This window comes from Motacilla alba, chromosome 6, assembly GCF_015832195.1.
Source record: "Motacilla alba alba isolate MOTALB_02 chromosome 6, Motacilla_alba_V1.0_pri, whole genome shotgun sequence".
NCBI classification, from domain to species: domain Eukaryota; kingdom Metazoa; phylum Chordata; class Aves; order Passeriformes; family Motacillidae; genus Motacilla; species Motacilla alba.
In genome coordinates this window covers 9302378-9326405 of record NC_052021.1, presented here as the reverse complement: position 1 = coordinate 9326405, position 24028 = coordinate 9302378, and the positions used below count along the sequence as shown (strand labels likewise).

Genomic DNA, 24028 nt, shown 5'->3' with positions numbered 1-24028 from the left:
CCCTCCATTCAAGGGAAAGGTATTCAGAAACATCTGTTTGGCTTGAAATGGATCCCATCTCTCCAGAAAATATTCCACAACAATCATCACATCAGCAATGAAAAGTTTTCATTGCAAATTATACCTTTATGTGTGCCTTCAAAATAGCAGCAGCATGAGCAAAGGACAGTCATACAACACACTCATTAATATTAACTGACAGGAATGTTCTGCCACCCAAATTCCCAAGTTTATGGGTTTTTTTGAACATATGTCATGAAGTTGGAAGCAGCAATTTAAAAGTGACTATTTTTATGTAAAACAGTTCTGCCAAAAATAAGCTACATCTTTCTTCACTTTTAAGTGTTTGGAAGAAACCTGATCACCATTCCATGCAATTCCTGCTGGCTCCACTGAGGAGCCGACACAAAGAGACAAGGGAAACACCAGAGAGAGACTGCTCACAGCCTGCCTGAGGCCACAGTGATGGATGCCTGCACAGCCAGGGCCCTGCTGCCAAATCCCCAGTGGAGTGTGTCCTATGTTTAGGGTGGGTATCAAGCACCCAGATGGTGCCAGCACTGTCAGTGGGGTAGGAAGGAGACCCCAGTTCATTCCTTGCACCAGAGCTTACACCAGTTGCACTGTCCCTGTGTAGCTGCCTACACGTGCTCCCTTATGCCTCTACTATCAATGCACACCTGAAACCTGTTCAACTGTGCCTAAACATAACCAGAAGCATCCTTGGGCAAGAAAAGAATAACACAGTGATACCTAAAGACTGCAGAAAATGTGCAAGGCACTGTGGATGTAGTCATGTACTTGGAATTACACTGACTAGAATGTGCAATTTACATGTGTTGATGTGTTATCAGGTAATTATTGTCAACATATCTCATACCACGTAAAGTTTCCACTATTTTGTATTTTTCAAAGCCACAGATTAGACCTAGAGAGATTATTTCTTTAAAACCACATATTACTCTCAGATATGAATGAGGCAATGTTAAGTTCAGCACAATGCTTTAAATCCCATCATAATAAGGATTTGGACGTGTGCTATTACATCAAAACAGATAATGCACAATAGATGTAATGAGAATTAGGCTTGCATATTTGAGGGAAGAAATAAATCCCTGAGGGCTATAATGTCAAGCCTGATGTTCAGGCACCCAGCCATGAACTTGGGCGAACTGCAGCGGAGGGCTTACAGCAAACACCAACTGAAAGCATTCTTGTATTCTCACAGGGAACACAGCAGATTCTTTCGCACCGATTCAACATTTGTAACCTGCACTGTGATCAAAAGCTCAGAACCTTTAAAGAACCCACAGGGCAGTAAAATACAAAATAGAAAAAGAAGAGGTGGATTGAGTAGCAAACACATCATGAACCCAGCCGGTGGCTTAGAGCAGCTAAAGTGAAACAGGGATTTGAAGTATGCAAACAGAAGCTAAGGATTGCATGCAGAATGCTTCTGATTCAGCTGCAGTTTTTAAGCTCAACATAATGATATTTAATACATCTATTTCCTGGCTATGCAGGATGATGATAAATCTTTAATTCCATATTATATCTCTGAACACATCCTCTTTTTCAGTGTTTTTGATACATCATATGAAACAAAAACATTTATCCATTAGCAAAAGCAGTCCTGTGCTTCCATATTCTACAAATTTAGGTCATATTTATTCCAAACAAAACATAAACCAATGATTATGGGTATGAATGGAAACAACTCCTTTACTGTATCATTTAAGGAGAATCAAATGTCAATCAGAGGGTCATCCAAATAAATTGCTCACAGATTTCAGTGCTATCACAACATTACATATTTTTATCCACTTACACATTCAAGCAGTTACACGGGGCTTGGAACTCATTACATTCACACACCCAGTAAAGTATAGGAAAGTTGCATGAGCAGAGAGCTTTCATATTTGAACATACACTTCAGCAAATTTACACTGTTTTTCCTAAAAACATGCTGATTTGTTATCCTTCTCATTCAAATGCCTCTCAATGATAGCATTTTAATTTTAGTGATTTTTAAGTAAATGTGTTAGAATATTTTAGGACCAAAATATAATGAAGGAAATTAATATTAATGCCATTTCAAAACATTATTGGGTTATCAGGAAGGAGAAAGCTGTATTTTTCACAGGGACTTGCCTACCTTGACCTCCTCAGGGCTTCTTCATCCGGATCTTGCACTATAGGAAAAAATGTTTCAGTTAAAAAACAGAAGCAAAGAAATTGACTTTATGGTATTTAAATTTTTTTAAAAACTTATCAAAAGCCTATCTAAAGGTGCATTTACACTGACTTTCCAGCAGTAATTTGTAAGAACATCATGAAGATAGCAGTTCCCTAGGGACAGGAAGGAGGATGTTAGGAGGAAGGTAGCTATTACAACTATTTTCCCATTCATTATTCGCAATGTTTCACAGCTGCAGGCCATGATTCTACAGAGAGGTCCTGCTGTTTTGTACAAAGCAGGAGAGACAGCAACAGCACTTTAATGGGGGAAGGGAATGCTAAATATTTCCTCCTGATGTGGAAAAAGGCCCTGATCTTCCTCCTCTCTACAGCAAGAGCCACCTGTGAGCTTAGTACCAGGTAGCCACAAAACCATTTCAATAGGCAACAAGGTTAAAGCTCTGTGATATTCACATCAGATCTAGGTTTAGATAACAGAGCTGATAGAGACATAGATTCCATACAAATGGTGATTAATTTATTTTTTTTTTACCTCCAGAAGTCACTTCTATAAAAGACTGTTACAGAAGACAAGACATGTTTATAATTTTTGTCTAAAGAATGGGCAGCTCTGTGAGTCTAGGCTCCAGGAAACCCAGATTGCACTGCAGAGACTTGATTTCTAAGTAGGAATAATTGTGGGGTCCCAAATGCTCGTTTACTGTACAATCTGTTATACTTTTATGCTGAGGCCCCTGGCAAAAGAATTTTCTTCATAAAGCATAAGGTGAGATTATTCACTAAGATTTCTGAGTTCCCTCAAGTTACATCCAGGATCTTCACCCTCACTGACAACTACATGAGCCTGGACAAAAATATTCCCTGAGTATCAGTGGCCAATACCAGGGCAGTGAGGAAAGACATGAATCTAAAATCAGGATGAGGGGGATGTTTTGTTTTACTTACTGTACTCGGTTCCAGTCATCTGAGCAAGGATGCGAAAGGACTTGGACTGCAGGTTGGCAGAGCGACGGCTCCAGTCCTCACTGTCATCCTCAGGCTTGTTCTGAGTTTTAAGCACAGCCTGATACACCGGAGAGGCACTGTCTACATGAGGGTCCTTTATAGGGAGGGTACTGCAATTCAGAAAGGGAAATGTTGGAAGCAGCCCCCTGGTCACAGTTTCTCACCCAGCCATCCCCTACATGGCTTTGAAATGATCCATTCTTAAAAAAATACACAGATCAATTTTATGTTATGGCTCATTCTGTCTCTAAAGGGCCTGTTATCATTCACATCTGTTTGGAAATACCTGTTCATGACTCCTCAGCCAATTAAGGAACACAAGCGTGCAGTGGTTAGAATATGTGGAGAATAGGCCAGGCAAAAACATTTATTCCTCTGACCATTTTTGTTACATATTATTTCTTATAAAAACAACTTCACATTGGTACTGTTTTATGTTTTCTTTAAATTACAGTGTTGGGCCACTGTACCTTCAGGCTGCAATTAGAACTAAACCTGTATTTCAGTATAAAAATAATGAGGTACACTTTTATAGCTTTTTCTAGAGATGATTCTTTTTCAAACTGAATTAAACTTCCATCTGCCATAGTCTGGATTCATTGCCTACTAAACATGTGAAGCACAGGAAGTCTAGACTTGCACTCAAGACTTGCATATATAAGTAGTATCTGAAATCTTTAATGACAGAATGTTTCTCAGGATCTTACAACATGCTTAATCATCTTGCAAAGTGATATATCCAGTTGTACACACCTAAAATCAAAGCTACACAGGTCTGTATAGCACAAGTGAGGTAACCTCGCTTTGATTTATGATGCAGGCTAGAAACCAGCTTAGCAACTTAATACTAAGTTTGGTGGGCTTTTTTCCCCAGTGAAAATAACTTCTGCATAGCAGAATTAAAATTAACTATTAACAGAGCTGCAGAAATATACACTGAGGGAATGATGTGTGCTTGGAGCAACTTGGCTCCATGGCTGCTCTAAATAAAAGGTCTATTTTTGAAGCGAGTGATTTATTGTAACAGCTTTATGCTATTCCATAAAGAGCTTTGCAAGCAGCAAGCTCAACTTCATGAAAACTGAGAAACAGTTCTGTTTAAAGTTAAGGGCCATTTGGTCCAACAGTTGCTTCCTTGGTGCAGGCTTAGTTAGTGCTAAGATACCACTGTGCAGAGAAAATCTACAGAGAAGCTGGGTCTGTGATTTGAAAGCCTGAGAGGACTCATGAAAAGCCAGGATGTCTGCCATCCTACATAGAGTAGGATGCAAATGTTACCAGGTAGTGCTTTAAATATCAGTTCTTCCCAGCTGACACACTCCTCTTCTTCAGCACTGGCAATATACACTGATTTGATGGATTTACACATAATAGCATGTATTTATAACCCCCATATATGCAAACTTCTCACTTTCCTGAGGAGTCACCGAAGTACAAACCCCAGTTAAGTTTTTTTGTGTGTTTCCACACAATCACCTGTGGGGGGGAACACAGCTTAGATGAATTTAGAGAAAAACTTGACTCTTCAGTTTAAGCTCTGCCACGAAACATACAAGTTATGTAAAAAAAGTTCCTTAGTGTGAAAGATGGCCTGTAGGAGGAAGAAACATTTTCGAGCTCCTTTTTTAGCTCATGTTTCCTAGACCACAATCCTTACAATATCCAAACACTAGCAGGTACAGAAGTTTATTTTGGGAAGGCTCTGCCATCAGTGACTTCCATTAGTGCTGCTCCTGTGTGCACCAATGGACAAAGTGGTGCCATATCCTTCTTTAGGTGGAAGAGGGGAGAGAGAACAGTAGCCCTCCTCTTGTGGCCCATCACACATAGCTAAAGGGCTTGCTAAAGCAGGCAGGAAAGCACAGCATTGAGTTCTGCCTTCTCCTGCCTTCTGCAGGAATAGTCTTTGCATGGCAAAGAGATTCTCAGTAATACCAACAGTAGGTCACAGCAACGCCCTCGGGACTGTTCTGCTGCTGCTTCTGACACTTGGCTATGCTGAAAGTTCTGTCAGGGCAGTGTTCCCTAAAAGGTGACCATGTTTTCAAGTCCCTAAGGCACTTCAGGGTGCTTCACACCAAGAACCTGCCCCGTATGAATTCCAGAAGTGACTGCCTGATGTGGGCCAACAGTTAACTTTATATCCCCACACTGACTACTTAATCTTGTGGAAGCTTAAAAACCTGCTGTATGGGTCAGCAAATTTCCCAGCTGAACACTGATCTAGAGTGGATAATAAACCATTGGATAGACAGTGCTGCTGACTTCAACCATGGACCACTGTGGCAGCAGTGATGTGCCAGCCACATACAGTTCAAATTCCTCTGTTTAAATCCTCTAGCTCAAATGTTTTCTTCTCATATTATGACCTATGTACAAAAAAAGCAGTTCAAAGGTTTATGCATAGATATGCCATTAACTCAAACATTGTTAAAAAACCAGAGCTGGAGGCTGGACCACAAATTTCACAGTAGCAATGTGTGGCATTAATATGACATATTAATATCCTTATGGTAGATGATTAAGGCAGGAAATGGAGCTTGGTGAATTAACCTCCCCAGCAGAGTGAAACATGCTCATATAAATTGAGCTAAATTAATGCAATACATTGGAGTATTTCCAACTCTGTCTTTAATTCAGCAGGCCTTTTTCTTTTTTTAAAAACATAATTATATTGTGGATGAATAACTAGGACATATAAGCCTCTCAGCATGGAAGTGTAAAATAGAGCACATCGCTGAATATGAGCATTTCATACACCTAAATGTGACAGTTGATTCTTACAGACAGCCTAAAGATGCACATAACCATGTTAATACCTCTGTTATACCTCTTTGTAATTTAATTTCTTTCCATCTGGGTGTGGATGTGCAGAAATATCATGCATCTTTAAGCATATTACTTGAAATTGATGCTACTGAAAAAAAAAAAAAAAACTCTTCCCAAATGGGCTAGCTGTTGGAGGTTTTTAATCTAGAGCCTAAGGTATTCTAGTAGGAGTCAATAAAAATTATTTTCCTTTTTCTTATTATCATTTAAGTCACACATTTTTACCATTAAAAAAAAAACTTTAAAGACAGTCAAACTTTTCTTAATAAGTAGCAATAGAATTTTATTTTTTGGATGGTTTACTATGTGAATCACTCCCTGGAGTCATTATGCAGATTTAATTTCAGTAGCTATTAAGTAAAAACTAAGGAACACTGCAGTGTTCTACCCCTGACGTAGACACACAACAAAATATTGTGACATCAGGTATTAGACTGATTCCAGCTACTTTTAAATAAGCCCTAAGGGGTAAAAACCCCACAACCCAACAAACAAAAGTTCATGTAGACTGGTAAATAGACAGCCAAGTTGACTTACTGCAGAGGACACACAAGATCTTAGTTTGTACAATCACATTATTGATTCTTCTACTTCAACTGTCAGATCTTATTCCCCATAAAGGTGCTGGATGTACGTCTTTATACAACTTGTGAATTTGGCTAAAACTGCATAATGGAATTTAGAAGTGGTTTGACAGAAATGTACTCAAAATGCACTGTCCACATGGTTTTACTGCAGCCACCTAGCTCCTGGTTCTTCGTTTAGCAAGATCAATTAAAACAGAAAAACAAAGAGTAGAAAAATATATTAAGTCAGGGCATTTGAAATTTTCTTCCTTTAATTTTCAGCATGGAGTCTGAGTATCAATAATTCTGTCCTTCCCTTTATATTTTCCATGGTGATCCATTAAGTGTGGCTTATTTCTAAGCAACAAGAGCCTGACTCTGATCTCATGAAGTTACAACATCACTGATTTCAAATTGTCAAATTAGAAAATGAATGCATATCTTAAGCCTGTCTGTCCTTCATCCCTGATAAAATAAGTAAACTGTTTCCAGCTGCTGTTTGCCCTTCAGATGTGCAGTCCGAGTGTGCTTACCACCCTACAGACATTTGTGGACAAATGAAAAGGACTAAGACTATTAATTAAGAACCAAGACCAAATTATAGGCTGATAACTGAGACAAAATGAATCAGCACACAATTTGGTCTGCTTTTATATTAAAAACAACTCATACAAATACTTCTACATTAAGCATAATCGTAACTCAGACTTGATAGGTTAAGCAAGCTAAAGAACATTATGGTTTCCACTGCAAATTGAAGTTCAGAATATCACAGAGGAAACTAAAGGAAACTTATAAAATGAAAAGGATCCACATATGCAGCATTAACTTTATAATCATCTCATCATTTAAATAGGTAAATTTTTTAAACATTACTATTTGCATCATATAATGCAACAGCATTTAGCAGAAAGTGCCAATGTATCATAAAATGTCTCCTATAATCCATGCCTATGAAGGATGTGAACCCTTATAGAGAACACAAATGAACTTCACTAATTGGAAATATGATTCTACTCAACACCTGTGGAGATTCACTGTGTCATGGCCAAAACCAGCTATAAGTATTGCTTGTGATCCATCATGAGGGGGAGCTGTGACAAACAACAATATTGGTGCAAAAAGTTAGCTGAAAAGAAAAATAATTATAAAAAAGAGAAGAAAATGGCCAGCAGAAGGGAGCACAAGCAAATACATAAACCATCCTCATCTGTAAAAAGCCTGCAGCGAACATATGGAAAAGAAACTACGTTAAAGTGTGTTGCTATACCTGTATTTTGGTGTCATATCAAAGGAAGGCAATTTCTATTTTGGGCAGAAGCGTACCCGGTAAGAGAGAAACCTGGCTACATTCACTGCATGTAATTTCAGTAAAATTATTACAACTCTGGATAAGTTAATCGGGTAAGATTACCAGAAACATGCACTGGAAAAGCAGAGTTATTAAAGATCAGGGGATTTTGCCATAGTCCAAAGGATCTATGTAAAACACATGTACTGTATGTAAACTGGGACAGGGAAAATAAAGCAAAACATTCCATTCTGAAGAATAAAACAGTAGCCAGTGCTAAATAAATATTTTGCATTCTTCACGTCTCAATAAAAATTCCACTCCCCTTTTCTGTCCTTTCTGAGTTATGCATATAATAATGACTATTATAAATCATGATTGTCAGGAATGAAAAGCCATCCAATATCATATACAGAGCATTAGATGTATTTTTGTGGGGTTTACCAGTTATAGGAGGAATACCAAAACACTAGGTTAACAACTAGCCCCTACCCCTGACCATGGTAAGAGCTTGGAACTTTAAGGTCCCTTCCAATAACAAACCATGCTATGATTTTTCTAGTGACCCATCCTTTAAATTCAAAACATGGAAGAGCTTTTGGACACTGTCTAGGATTGATATGGATTTTTCATGTGTAATATACCCCAGGAAAAAAAAAAAGAGTCCAGGAAGAGCAAATGCGTCATGCAAGTAGGGATATTACAAGTACCATGCAGAGAAAGAGCATTCCACAGAAGGAAATAACCTTACCCAGCAAATTCTCCACCCTGGGCTTGTGCCTGGCCTGCAATTGCATCCATGATAGCATCCTGGGAATACATGCTGATCGGGGTGTTATACTGCGCGTGAATTATGGTAGCCTTGCCGCCAAGGCCCTTCACCTCAATGGGTTTGTGGGTAGACAGGGCAGAGTCCTTCAGGACATTGGGGTTGAAACGCTCCGTGAAGTCCGTGCTGGGTTATGCAAGAGTGAGGTTCCACGGGGAAGGAAGGGAGGGGAAGAAAGGAGAGAGGCGTGAAGTTAAGTGAGGGAAGCACCACCAAGAGAGGAGTGTGCACGTCTGTTCATGGCATCTCACCAAAGCTTCTCATCAGGGAAGCACAGACAGTGTAAGTGCCAAGCCACAGTGAAAAGATGGCTGTGCTAATGGATGCCATTTTTGGGTTGGCTTATGATGTATAAAAAGGAAAAAAAAAAGGTGAAATAGCTGTCACTGTATTAAAATACCACAAAAAAACTGTAAGTATTTGTGTGATACTTAGATATACTAAAATTCTGTTGTTATATGCATATATACATATACACATCTAAGTGTATACAAACATGCACATGTATATATGCATGCCCATGGGACGTACATGCACAGTGCAGAGAATTCCCACTTTTTTTTCATCCATTTGTGTTTTCAGAAGGGTCTTACAAAGGTCTGGAAAGTACAGTGAAGTGAAGAGAAATCAGGTTCTCTATTATGTAGAAGGTTTCAGTACTTTCTGTCTGTGTTATTAATCACAGTGAAATTTAGTACTTGTGCCTTTTCATCTTCAAGGCTTTCCTTACAAAGACTAAATCTTCCCAAAATGTCTGTACAGCCAGCCTGAAGTGCTGCTATGGCATGACAAATGCTCAATCCCAGATCAAAATACGCAACATTGCAACCAAGAGGAAAAGTGCAGTTGGAAGACTTGCTGCCTTAGTTTCCAAGTGACTCTATTAACAAGGAAAGATTTTATATTTGACAGAAGGAGCCCCTAAAGCAAGCTAACTGAAGCTTCCATGACACCAGAATGAATCAGTTTGATGTCAGACTGCAGCCAAAGAGCAGCTGGTTTTCTCGTAGGGCTGAGCTGTGCCTAGTTCTAGTCCTAGAGTTAGCACTGAGCCCCGCCCAGAGTTCCAATGACCAACGTCAGCCACTATGGTGGCTGCTCTTCAACCTATGGGAGATCAGGCAAATCTCTAGTCTGCTGTTCCTGTCCTGCCAGCAGCAGGAGGATGCCAGCAGGAGAGATCCCATACACTCACCAAACTGGACAAAACTGGAAATTGCATCCTTTGTGAAATAACAGAATTTCATAAATGTTTCATTCAGAACTGAACCCAAAAGCTGCAAATAGATATTTCTCCCCCTTCAGAAGAACTGCTGAAGAATTTATATCAGTTTGATTGGAACAATTTTCCTTTTCAGTTTAAGACATCAGATTGTAAATTTATTGGCTAATATTGTTTTTCTCTTTACACACACAAAACAGTGTGCCTGGTGAGAGTTAAAACCGAACCCTCAACACAGCATGATGAAAAACGTAAACTCAAGTAAGGCTGGCAGCCATCTGACAATTATCTAGAGACTATTACAGGTGCTGTGCCACCTCTGAAGCCAGCCAGGGGATTTCACTCTGTTTTCAGCCTTTTGTTTGGTGGGATGCTCTGACTGAGGATGGACAGAGAGAGATACAGACACATATCATTGCAAATCCTTGATAGAACATCGACCGCCACATTTACAAGGACCAGAGACACACAGGAGCACATGCTGCATTACAGCCACAGCCTTCACTTGCACATGCCAACATTTTAAGGGAGGGAAGTGGGAAGAGCCATTATGCATTCAAAAAAAAGTGAAAATTATCTTTTTACCAAGACATTCTCACATTTAAAACACATCTCCCTTAACTATTAATCAACTCTGACAATTCTATAATTACAGTGACATCATCTCTGGAGGGGTGATGTGCAGAGACATGCAGGTTGCTGTACTGAGCATGCACGTGCCTGACTTCAACAGCATCTCTTTTCTGTGTAATACCCTAAACAATCACATGATAATTACAAACACATCCTCAAGATCTTGAATTTACTGTTCTCTTTCTTTCATACTGTTGGAAGTACTAAAGAGATTCTAAACCCAAGATCTAAGAAGATTGTGTGAAGAAAAGGACAGAGGTTAAATAGGCCACCTTTGAAGAATAACGTTCTAAGCAATTTGTTTCCACAGTCAGTTACAGAAATCAAAGCTACTAATGTCAGAACAGCCTAAACTTCCCTCATGGTAGCAGCAGGAGTCATTTGGGATTTCACTTGTGGTCTTGAAACAATTTTAGTCATGTCTTTCAAGAGGTTTTAGTCACATTACATACACCAAGGCGAAGCTTTCAGTGAAGTTAACAGGATTCCGATAAAAATAACAGAAAAAAGTACAGATTGCCAACTGCTGAGTTCTTTTTCTAACTCTGAAAGCAAACAGAAGATATTAGTGCTTCTAAGGAGTGCTGGACAAAGTGGCAGAGGTAAGGCTGCAGAGACAGCACATCTGCAAAATGAATGGAATCTTTCTCCTAAGCTACAAAAGGATCAGGAAAATAAATCCCAAAGCAAATAGATTACAAACACCCCTATAAAGTGACTTCTACTTTCTAAAACAATCCTGTCAGAATAATTATTAACGTAAACTGGCTAGGATTTTACACTCCAAAGGACTTACATCATCACACCCACACTTGACTGAAATCAACAGAGAATGCAAGATCAATGTAAATTATATGTACTAAATATTATTTCAACTTTACGTATTCTACTACTCCTAACTTTGTACTGTCAGTTTAAATTTGACATTTAACTATTAGAATTATTTATTTTATACTCAGTTTAACCAGTCTCCAGCAATTTATGGACAACACTCAGGTCAGAGGCAAAAAGCAAGAGTTTAGAGACAATCCTCTGCCCCTAGAAAACTAAAGGTCAAAACTGAGGACTCTCTGAAGTCTCCCAAATAAAGCAGATCAATCACATTTTCAAGTCAATAGTTATTTCTTTTTTGGGCAATACATTTATCAAGGTAAATCACTTCACAGATTTTTTTTTCCTCCATATCAGTATCTTACTCCAACCTAAATTTGAATTTTAGCAGACTTTAGAAATTAATTTAACATTGAAGCAAAAAGTACTTTACTAATAACACACCAAAAAAGGCTCAGATAACACTCTCCAAACTCTAAGGGCATGAAGATGACTTAAAGATTCAAGAGGATTTAAACCTGCCCATAGAAGCAAAACCACCTGAAAGCTTTTAGAAGAACTGGGCAGGCTCAGGTGGCAGCTCCACTCACAGCATTAGAGCATCACCAAGAAATGCCAAGCGGGAGCACTGCTGGACAGCAGGGGCAGCGCAGGGCGCCTGCCACACCAAGCAGATGTTTAAAAAAATACTTGCACTTGCAAGCAGACACAGCAGGAACACAGGGGATCATGCTACCCCAGAAAACACATCTTCACACACACAGCATCACACAAGTATCTGGCACTACACAGAGGTGATACTAACTTGGCAGCGGTGTTGGTTATGACCTAGAAGAAGAGAAAGAGAACAAACAACATCAAAACCAACCACACAGAAAAAAGGCAATAGTTTGTAGAGTGCAAAGGGTAAAAGATATTTACAAAAGATTACTACAGCTCTTCTCAGACCATCTACAAATAAGAACAAAAAGTAAATGTATGCCTAAAAACCCTGACATGATTAAGAAAGGAAAAAATGCAGGGATTACAGTTGATCCACCAGGACTTAGCAGGGTACCATGGCATTTTGGCTGACTGTTGAACATGATCTTATTGCTGTGCATCCTTAAAAGTACTACTACCAAAGTGAAGGGAGAAGGGAGCAAGGGGAAAAAAAAGAGGATTTTCAGAGTATATTTTCATCTGGAAATAGCAAATGAGTGGTAGAGACTATATTTTTCTCTTAGATACTGAATATTCAGGGATAAAGTCTGTTCTCAGGCCACCCTCAGAGTTGGTTTTGCAAGACTGAATTTTAAGTCTTTTACATGCTGGGGAAGATCCAAAGAATATATTGGTAAATGTTTTCAAGCTAAAACTAAGGAAAATGCCTTTTTATGTGAAAAAGCATTTGCCTAGATAAGACTGCACCTACATTATGCCACAAGGCGTGTAAGTCAATTAACTTTGGAATAGTCATTCCTAATTTATTCCGCGTGAAACAAAGCAAGCCAAAGTTTGCTATATGTTTTTTGGGATATCCATATCAGTATATTTTATTCCAACTGGTTCCATACAGTACAGTATGAAAAAAAGGTATGTTCACACTCCATTCCTGCATCTCTGCATAAACCAGTGATGGTGTTTGCACAGTAATTCCAAAGCACCATTACACAGGATAAAGCTGGGAGTGCAGAAAAGAGTGTGCTCAGTCTGGACTACAGTGCTCTTCCCAATAACTCTGTGGTGGTTGCACAAATAGCAGTAATGAGCTGTGATATTTATTTTAATTTTTTTACCCCGAAGCTTAGAATACCCACATTCTGCTTTTTTCTTGGCTGAAGAGTAATTAGTTCTATTTTGTGCAAAATAAAGAGGAAGAGATCCACGGTCAGTTAATAAACTTTTTTTACTTGGCTGTATGGAATGCTGTTGACAGAACTGGGCACTGAGGATTCCATCTTGCTGCTGTGACATTTCTGTGTCTGGGACTGATACAATATACTGTACAGGAAAGCTACACTGTTAAAGAGTGACATTCCAAGTGGATTTGGCCCCTCCTGCTTTTTCCTTGCAGAACCTTTGATATTACTGCTTCTTCCTACCTATGATCCTTTTGCCTTGGCTCATCCAACAGCACTTTTCATGATCAAGAGGACTCTAATGAGCCAAAGCTGCAGCAAAGGCTTTGCACTTCTGCATTTCCATGGTAAAGCAACCACAGATCACCCTCTGCAGCTACTGGTCATTCTCTCAGATTTGAAAATATTCTTCTAGCTTTATAAACCCTACATTAAGCCAAATGTTCTTACAGGAACTGTTAGAGATATATTAGGAACAAGCTGCAGCCTGTAAGCACATCAGTAATCCTATATCCATTTTAGGTGTATGCAAGACAGCTGGGCACTCATTTACAATGAAACCAAGTGTAATGGTATCATTTTCTGACTCATCCACGCATCTACCATACATATAAAATAACATTTTCAAGGCAGAACTATACAAAACCCCTAAAATACACCTTAATTAAAGGGATATAGGAGTATGTCCAAAGAAAAGAAACATTATGTGCACACACTAAGAACAGCTCAGTAGTCTTAGTAAAAATTTTTTAGATGTGAAGAGGCTGCTATGGCTTCCTTCAAAAACAGTAAAGCTTTGCTTCTCCTTATGGTTAGGATGTGATGAGAAAATTCCTCCCAGTTCAGAGCCACACATAATTTTAGTTTGACTCTATATAGGGACATGTCTGGAACACCCAACTTGCTGCTCACAGGGGTCACACAGTAAGAGGCCAGTAACCCAAGCCACCTGGCACGTACTTGTGGGACAGGTATTTACTGCCCTTGACCTACAGTGTGAAAAATAACTTACACTGGAATGAAAAAGATGCACGTTACAAACTATGACTCACTGTTCATATTTATTCATACACTCCAGAGCTTTCAGCACATCACGTTCCACACTCCTAACAGGCTATCTTATTTTTCACCTTGGGTCAGAGTGATAAAGCTTTAATGTAAAGTGTATCAGACAAACAGATGCTTTGTTACTCTTCACAGATCAAGGAAGTAATCTCAAAATTAATTTCAGCTTCTTGATAGGATTTTCTAAAAGGTTTAGCTAAACCTGTAACACAATTAAGTTTAAATCATCTGGTGAAAAGGGCACAGAACTGAAACGTACCTTAAGATCACTCCTCATGCTTGAACTCTCTCGCAGCTTTTATCATACAGCTAGGTGCATGTTTGTGAAAGCACAATGAATTCAGTTTTGGAGCACCACAATATCACAACCATGTTGGTAAGAATGTTCCCAGTAAAGACCAGAGCTGATTTTTCAGCGCTCACAGTGCTTCCTTATTCTCATATATGCACTGTGAGATTGAGATTATCATGGTGCCACCAAATCCCAAGACAGTTACAGGTTCCATGTCTTTCTCCACAGAGCAGGAGGTAAGATACTTCTTACTTCATGGATAACAGTCAAGTGGGAGTGGGAATGATAGCACTATTGAGCTCTGAATTTTCTCTGCATGTCAACAGACATGTACAGTTCTCTAAATCTCAGAGAAGTTACCAGACAAGACATATTTATTTAGTGCTTCTAGACTCTTTGATCCTTTCAGAATGTTCCTGCACAGCAGGACAAAGGTTTTTTATTTTTCTGTTTGTTCATCAGTGTTCCAGATGGTAAAGGCAGATAGCAGTTCCCTAAAATTTCATTTAAACTGAACAGAAAGGCTCACACTCTCTTTGGTGAGTGATGGATGTAGTTGTGTTGTAATTCTGATAACAAAAGGGTCACAATGCTGAGCCATCCAAAATTCAGCCCCTTCACCCTCACCCCTGCAGCTATTAAGGAGGATTATGAACATAATGGAGAAAAAAAACAAGATATACACCCAGGAAACTCTGTATACTGAAATAAGACAGTAACTGATATTCTTCAGGAAACTGTAAATTAAGAGACAAGTATTCTGAGGTTTATTTTGCTGATCTTGCTTACTAACTGAAATTATTTTTTAAAGGTAATTGCTTTACCTAATTATCAAGTACAAGAAGGAAGAACAGAATTTTCTCAGATAAGTTAATTAGGATTGTTAATGTTGAGTGCTCAAGAGAGTGGCAGTGAATCATCTAAAATTGCTTGAAACATTTAGTACAGGTGTATATGCTCTTTTAATAGGATGAAATAGCCCTACTTTTCTACAACTTAAAACCTCTTGGTTTTATTTTTGCAAAGAGCTTCTGCAAATGGATATAAAGTACTTGAAGATATGCAGTTGCTATCAGACCTTGAGAGAATTGTTGGAATTTTTTTGTTTTCCTTATATAGCCCTAGTGCCAAAAAACCACTTTCCCCCATATTCCTAACAAGAAATTTATCTTCATTAAAAAAAAACAACAACACCCAAACCCACAAATAAACTAAAAAATTAAATTTGTTTGATGATTTATACATGAAGGCAAAAAAATTAGGAAAACCTCTTTCTTCCTGCTTTTTCTCATGTACTGCAGTCCAAGCTCCTCACTTCACAAACCTACTAATAAAACAGTTGACCTGCAATATAGGAATATGGAAAACCTTGACAGCATGGGATCAAACTATCTGGGCAGTGTCAGTATCTGGAGATCATTCCTTGTTATAGCAAAGTTAACATGAAAGCTACCAGATGCAAGACATTCTTCAAGCCAGAGGATTCAAAATATTGCAGTTGTGACTCATTTTGCCTAGGAAAGCCAATGCATTAAGGCAGGAATTACAGCAGGACACTCCAGGAGCTGGGTGTGTTGGATTTGCCGGTCAAAGCCATTTCTCTCTAGCAAAGTACCAAAGATCAGGTGTGGTTTATAGCAGCTGCTCGGATGTCTGACAGCAAAACTTGGTCCTCAGAGACTCCATGCATTACTTAGAACTGCTGAGTGTCACAGCCCTGAGATGACTACAGTTACTTCAGTCCTAGTGTTCCCCCTCATGCTCTGCTGACTACTGCCAATCCATGCTGCACGTCGCATACCAACAACCATTATTCTGTAACGGCAATGTGGGTATGTTTTGGGGGCTACTGGAAAATTTAATTATTGATCCAGACTTTAATAATGATTGCTAGACAAATGCACAATAGGGTAAGCACCATTACATTCACTGCTCAGCAAGTTCATTACTTATTGAAATAATTAAAGATGTTACCATGTTACCTACCCTCTAGGAAGTCCACCTTCCGAAGCCCTTCGGTTGAGACTCAATTTATGCATCTCAGCCATTTCCCTCAGGGTCTCTGCCGAGTAAAGGCCAATGGGGTTGTTATACTGCCTTGCAGGGCTCAGCTGGTGAGCAGGGCTACTGCCACCAGCCAAAGCAGGGCTTGCTTTGGAACCTAATGAGCTCTTGGCAGGTGAAATGTCAGGAGTCACAGACTGAGAGGACTGAGAAGATCTAACTGTGGTAGTCTTTAGGTAGGAAGAGCTATTTGAAAGGCTGATCTCTTGCTGGTTGAGGTAGCCTGAAAAGGTTCCATTGGTTGCTAAAACACTACCCACAGGCCCAGTCGCCGTGTTAGTTAGAGGGCTGAAGGTTGCTCTGTTGCCATTGATTTCCCAAGCAGGTTCCTGTAGTAGCAAACATGCAGGCCAAGAAAAGAAAAAAAAAAGAAAAGAGCAATCATAGAACACATGCAAAAATAACATATCTGCAATTAATGCTGTAAACACAGTCATAAACTAGCAATAAATAGATTGGGGCCAAAGCATTCAAACTTTCAGGGAAGATTTTCAACAAAGAAATGCATTGTTTCAAAATAAGGGAAGCAAAACCAACTCAGGCATTTTTTTACTAGGTTTTAGTTGAAATCAACAAATAAAGCTTAACATTAACAGAGCATTTGATACTAGTCAACCTCACAGCAATAATTTTATATTAAGGCAACATTGTCCATTAATTTCTAGGATAATTAAGAAATCTTAAAAAAAAAGTCTTGAGGTAAGAATAATTTTAGATCATGTACAACCATAGAAGTCAATGCCATTATTACAAAGACACAATGATTCTAAACCACACCATTATGTTGTCTATGAGTGCACTTGAGGTTATGGAAATTATGCCCTGCTTTCCTGGGCTCCGGCTCATGCTGATCAGGCCATGCAGCAGGGTTAGCAGAAACCAACAGGACTCGAGAACAGGCACTGCTCCACAGAGAGGCTGCTCCTATGCTGATTGCTCCTGCTTCATTTCCGCTTGAGTATGTAGGTGTGTGTGTGATCCTACAGCCCTGTCCCAGATAAAATTCCTAACTGGGACAGCAGCAGGTATTGCCTTAGCCAGAGCAATCTCTCCTACAATACTTATACCCACAGAAGTCTGTGCTGGTGCTCAGATTCAAAACAATCTACCAAAAACTCAACTGGAAAAACACAGTCCAACACTTGAATTTCATAAATGATTCACTATAAATGCACCTTAGTGAAACCAAAATAGGTGATATGAAAAAAGAAAAATGCTCACAGTAAAGAGGCCCAGTAATGCTGGCTAGTTGCTGCAGTCCAGCTCAGGGGACAAGGACAGGCAGGGGACATCAGCCTGAAGCAGGAATGGAGCCCAAAATCTGGCCTCAATGATAGCCTGTTCAAGAGCAGGTGGTGGCCTGCGGTGACGTTGTGCCTCATTCATTGGCAATACAATCATCATCTTTAACACCTTGCATGAAATATAGGTCTGAGAATAATTCAGCCTCTAATTCTATACTTTTGCCATTATTGATTATCATTAATGTAATTTACTAATTTTGATACTATGGTTCACAAGAAAAATATTTTTATTGCCCTTTTGGATTTTTTCTATATTCCATGTATAAATTTAGGGAGCATACATTAAAAAAATCAAGACAATACGCCTTGATTAATTAAAATTTATTGAAAAAACCCCTAAAGGTCTAAGGATATAAATAATCATAACATTAAACACATTCAAAACATGTTGAATCAAAAGTGTAAGGCAGATGAAATTAACTAAGATAATTTTTCTTAGTGATAAACAGGAAGAGATTTTAGCTGGCATTAATAGCTGCCCAAGGCTGTAGAAACAGATAATCCTAAAAGCATTTTCTGACCATGCCTTTTAAAATAAATACATTTGCAATACATACGTTGGTTATTATACCCTGCCACTGAAAACAGCAAACAACAATCCCTTCCAGTGGCACACTGAAAGCTTCTGGATATCATTAAACAGAAAACAGGGCTTCTCTCTAAAAATGTGTTCAAAAAGAGGTACAAATATGTTCAAAAATTAAATAATCACTTGGGCAAACTATTTTTACATGCCAGCACAGAGGGACAAAACAATTATTAAATAAAAAATAAACACAGATGTAATAGAGAAGAAAAAGGATATGCTGGAGTTATATTAATTTGTTATCCTGAAAACTCTGTCGCTTTTAGTTAACTGTGGGGTTCTTCCTACACCCCAAAATAAAAGGACATGCAAGGAGAGCTGATTGTAAAGTATCAGTTCCAACTGCTTAGCCCTAATGCATTTTCACAGTCTTGGTGTTACTGGACAGTAACAACAGGCAAAGGGAAAATTATCGGACAGCTGTAAAAAATGATGGCCGATGATTTTGCTCCCTTTTGGCACAAATGGAGTTCTGGTTTTGCTCCTTAAACAATCTCTAGCTGGAATATCAGCATACTGGCAAATCAGAATTTTAAGAACCCAGCAATGCCAGGTTAGCAATCTCCATCTTGAGTTCGTATTTTGGATAGTTTTAGGGTAGTTGTTTTTCCTGTGTTGTGGGGGAAAAAATGGATGAAACAAGAAGTGTCTAAGGTAATGGCTGTATTTCTAAAAAATAACTGCCTCATCATCAGCATATTTAGCTCGTCCCTTTTGTGACTACCAAAAAACCTCTGATTCAGTTTATTCCTGGGAGAATATTGTAGAATTATTTTCTATCTCCAGTTGAGTGTCAAAATCAGATTAATGCAGAATTTCAGAACCCATTTTGGACTGTGAAGGGCAAATGTCTAATACTGAGCAGCAGCACTGAGCTTTCAGCATTCCATCACATGAAATGCAGCCAACAATAACAAACGTTCCCCTGTTCCCCATCTTTCATTCCATTCTGTTTCAGTGGCTGGAAAAGCAGGCTGACATTTCCAGCTCCCGGAGTCTGATGCTACCCCTCTAGCCGACCAGGAGAGGAGGCTCTGACACTGAGCAATGGGCTTCCCTTCAGAAAGATACGGGATCGTGCAGCAATCCCTTACTGCGGGAGGAAAACTGTGTAACGTCAGGGAACGAGCTTCAAACTGATAAATGTAGAGGAGTCTCAAACCTTTTGAGATAGAAGGAAGCTAGGAATCAGCTCAATTTCCATTCTGAAATATTATTATTTGTTTATAAAAATCCAATTTCTGTGAAAGGCAAATGCTCCTTCTTTAGTATCAGGGAAGTGAGAAATAAATTTAGATTGGGAGATATAATACCAGGTTTTGCAGGTCCTCTCCCTTTGACAATTCATTCTCTATTTATCTATTGCTGTGACCCTACAGCCATTACTCACCTCCTGCACTTCTGGGAGAACAATTTTAAAAGTATACCAGTGATTTTGACCACCCAACATGCTCAAGAAGCAACTGCTGCTTGAAATTTTTTAGGGGATAAAGGGAATGGAGTCACCATGGCACTGAATGACTGCTCAAAGACATAATCAAACTGCTTTTGGCTGAGCCAGGTTCTCCACCCTATACTCTACTTAAAAAGTCAGTCATCTCCATCTATTTTCTCTTAGACACATAGGCTCCCAAATTTGGCAGGAAACAAATTGTAAGTATGGCAAGATCCTCACTGGATCCTCCAAAATAAGTGCTGTCAGTAGTGTTTCTCAGAAAGCACAACACATAGCCATATTATTAGAATTAACAAGGCTGCCAATAGCTTCATGCAAATGAAGAAATGTTAAAGCCATGCTTAGTCCTAAAATGCCAGCTTGAATGTTTTGAACTGCACTGAGCTGAGTCTTCACTTGTGTTGCGTCCCCTCTGAAGAGGTGCAGGAACTCATTGACTGATTGATGGCTTAGTTTAAATCCTTGGACTCAAGCTTACTCTTACTGTTATTTGAATGCTTTCAACATTAACTATGCCCTTTCTTCCAGCTATGCCCCACCTGTGCAAAAGACTTCACTAAATCAAAAGTATTTGACTAAACTAAATGAAAATTGTTTCTAGTTTGAGATTTATGTCAGATATAGTGAAACTGAAAAGCAATCAAACCTTACTTCCAATAATAGCCCTACATACTTATGGTTGCAGAACCTGCATAATCTGTAGCACTGATCATCTTTGTGAAAGAATGACTGATCTTTCTGAAAAAAGTATGCTTGTTTCCCTAAAACAAAAATAAAACCAAAAAAAACCCCAGTGAACGGTGAAAGAAGTGCATGCTTGAAAATTAGTGGAAGCTGCAATAACATACAAGAGGATTTATGGTTTTAACTAGACACTGAAGTTGCACATGCAGATTGTTTAGCTAACATTGCCACACCTTAACCTTAACCAGAGAAGGGTGAGGAAAGCTTCTCTTGATCTATGAGGATGACACTCTCACGACTGTCTTGTAATGCAGTCTTTTGCTGATTTTTAAAAAATACCATCAAATTCATGTCATGCAAACCATCAGTCTAAACACTGTCAAGCAGAGGTGTGGAGGTGACTTCTGCCTGTGTGTCACAGAATTCTTCATTTCTACAGTGATACTTGTTAGTAGAAATAATAAAGGGACAAACAAAGAAACCTTGGTTTTAAAGTGTATTTACTGTAACACAGCTTACTGCCAAATCACCATTACATGGCCTCTGTCAGTAAAGTATCTTTATTCTGGATTTTGAGACTTCTCTGAGAGCCTTTTTTCCTCCCAAACAATCCCCAGAGAAGAATTCTTCTTCACTTAAAACTTACTATTAGCATAGACAAGTGACACAAGTGTCACGCCTCTTGACCTGCAAAAGGTCTAGCACTCTGATGTTAGCTCTTCCCCTGGGTGAAAGACCCTACACCTAAGATCTTCCTGAATACTGCAAAATAACCTGTTTCCCACCATACCTTCCCCTGGATGCCACCCTTTCCCTAGAAAGGTTCCACTAAGTCTCTTTTCCAGCGGCTGGCACTGCCTGCAGCTGGCTCAGAAAAGGCTGCCTCCAGCAGCTCCTACAAACCTTTCCTGACCTCCTTGCACAGGATTCTCAAACATAAGACAGCAAGCTTCTGAAAATGGGTTGGGTCTTTTGATCCTCATCTCTCTCTGAAGGGCTAGAATAGGAAATGTAAAGTGTCTTTATGGCTTTCATGCCAAGGGGGCTTTTAGGACCTTCAAGAAACCCCTGCTGTGTGTAAAGTTAACTTTTCTATACAGTGGATAGTTAAAGGAGGAAAATATTTGCTGTGGTAAACAGCTTTGAAAACCTATGGCAGCAATTTTAAAACTGACAATTGGCAAGGAAAAAATGCACCTAAAATGCACTGAAAAGACTCATGAAAGTCCAATATATTAGAGCTTTATGTGCCTATGGAGGAAGGAGACAAAGTTTTCATACCTGTGCAGGTGCTATAGAGCCCCCAAACGTAGGTGTCAATCTCATGTTGGTGTCTGATGAGACACATCTACACACTGCCTTGAACACTGACAGCCTTCTGGGGGGGTCTTCAGGGAAAGTGAGAACTCCCTCCCCTTCCTGTCCCTATTACTTTGCTGGTGCAGTCAAACACCAGTTTAACCAAAAGAGTGATTCATAACTTTTGTTCTAGGAATTTCACAGTACTGTTTGGTGACTCTTGCAATAAGTTCCTCCAAAATAACTTTTATAAAATCATAATATAAACAGAAACAATTCTGAGCAAGATAAATTCTTAATTTCCTCTGCCCTTGCCAAAAAAGTTTACAAGATCCAGTCTGAAAAAACATTTTCTGCCTCAACTAATAAATGGCCAGTCAGGTTAATTTAAAATTTCACAAAATAAAATCGAATAAAATTATTCCCCCCAGGTGCATTCTCTTCTGCTATTTTGAACCTATCTGCAGCAGTTTCAGGGATGATGTTACCATCTGTGCTCTGAATTTGGAAAGCACAGTGTACATAAAAATTACTTAAAATTGATCTATGGAAGTTGGAACTGTCAAAACCAGTAGAAAATCATCTAATTCCCCATGTATTTTGATCTTCAGTGTTTTTTTATTTATATGCATGCTAGGAATGGAACTGGCACAGACAGCAGGGATAAGTTGCAGCAAGGGAAACTTTAGCTCCTGTCTATTTATCTAATCAAATGCATCAGCAATACAAATGTTCTGCCCAGAGCCTGAGCCCAGGGATATATGCACCATCTTTCAGGTACCCCTGCTCCTCAGTGTCTCCAAAGATACAGAAGATGAGTTGCCAGGTACGGTCCGTGTTTATTCTAAAATGAATTTATTTTATGAAAGATGATGTACTTTGACAGTGGAAACCAAGCCATTCATTTCCTCTGCCACTTGCTGTTATTCCTTAAATCAACTTATCCTCTTTAGTTTTTATTCTCAGGTCTTCTGAATACTGTGATAAGAACACTATTATGATGCAAGCTTTCTAACGCCCTCATGTCCTCTTTCCAAATCAGTGTCATTTCAGTTGCAGACAGGATTTGGATAGATTGAGGCACAGTCTAATGGGTCTCCCCAACAATCTACAAAAGCAAATGTAGATTTTTGAGAAGCTTTAGTGGCTTCTTGTAGCTAAGATGAAAACAGTTGCTCAGAATTGCTTAGACCAAATCACATCAGAGGATAGCTGGATGCTTTGGTCCTGCTAATCAGAAATTAGCAAAATACAGATGACTAATACATTGCCTTGCAGCAGTTTTGCTGCCTGTGCATTCATTAAACTTTTAATTATTTGGGGCAGGCAGAAGCTATTTCCTGTAACAGATATTTACCTTCACCTCAGCAGACAGAAATGGTAATCACTCTGGCTGAGGAGAAACATGTCACTTACCTTCTGATGGGGAATTACAGCCCTGGGAGAGTCAATTCTGGGAGCTGTGGTTGAAACTGGCACTGGGCGTTTAGATCTGGGGATTAAAAAAAAAAAAAAGAGAGAGAGAAAATAAAAGATATGTGCAATCTGCACTCCTACTTTTTACCTCTAATTCCAAGCCAAAAAGCTGCTACATCAGGACTGAAAATTAAGCATAGTCTAGACTTTTTCTGTCCTACATCCTCACCTACAAAGTTATTAAATGAGAGAAAAAGCTTGAGAAAGTTTCTCTGAATGATGAAAATCCACCAGTTATGGAGCAACCTCCGACTTGGGAGATCATCTGTTTTCCAATATTTGTGACAAACTGCATTTTCGTAGAAAAGTCAGATAAATTCAACTAGATAAATTCAAGTTTGGGTAGCATTCTGGAAAAAGAGACTTAGAGGTGTTTTAAAATGCAGAAGCTAAACTTTGGTGCTGAGGCACCTGAAGATAACTCCTCAAAAGATTATTATTTAATAGCTTAAAGTCTACAACTACAACTACTTCAACCTCTCTTCAGGAAGAAACTTGGGCTTCACTTCAGACAATTGAGTTTCACAATGAGCAGAACACTACTGAATTAGCCATT

The 24028-nt window shown here is 39.0% G+C and overlaps 1 protein-coding gene across 11 annotated transcripts in view; it reads right to left on the bottom strand.

Moving 5' to 3' along the window:
- The window catches only part of LDB3 (LIM domain binding 3), a 116393-nt gene that overhangs the window by 42830 nt on the left and 49535 nt on the right, over positions 1-24028 (bottom strand). For 6 of the 11 annotated variants that reach the window (XM_038141087.1, XM_038141086.1, XM_038141088.1 and 3 more), the window contains exons 4-7: positions 23413-23488; positions 16590-16996; positions 3145-3314; positions 2156-2192 (exon numbers count right to left, since the gene is read on the bottom strand). In XM_038141087.1, the coding sequence (XP_037997015.1) occupies positions 2156-2192; positions 3145-3314; positions 16590-16996; positions 23413-23488 (690 nt within the window). Of the gene's footprint in view, positions 1-2155; positions 2193-3144; positions 3315-8641; positions 8846-12210; positions 12234-16589; positions 16997-23412; positions 23489-24028 lie in introns of all 11 variants that reach the window. The other 5 variants (XM_038141097.1, XM_038141089.1, XM_038141092.1 and 2 more) reach the window with 2 other exon arrangements.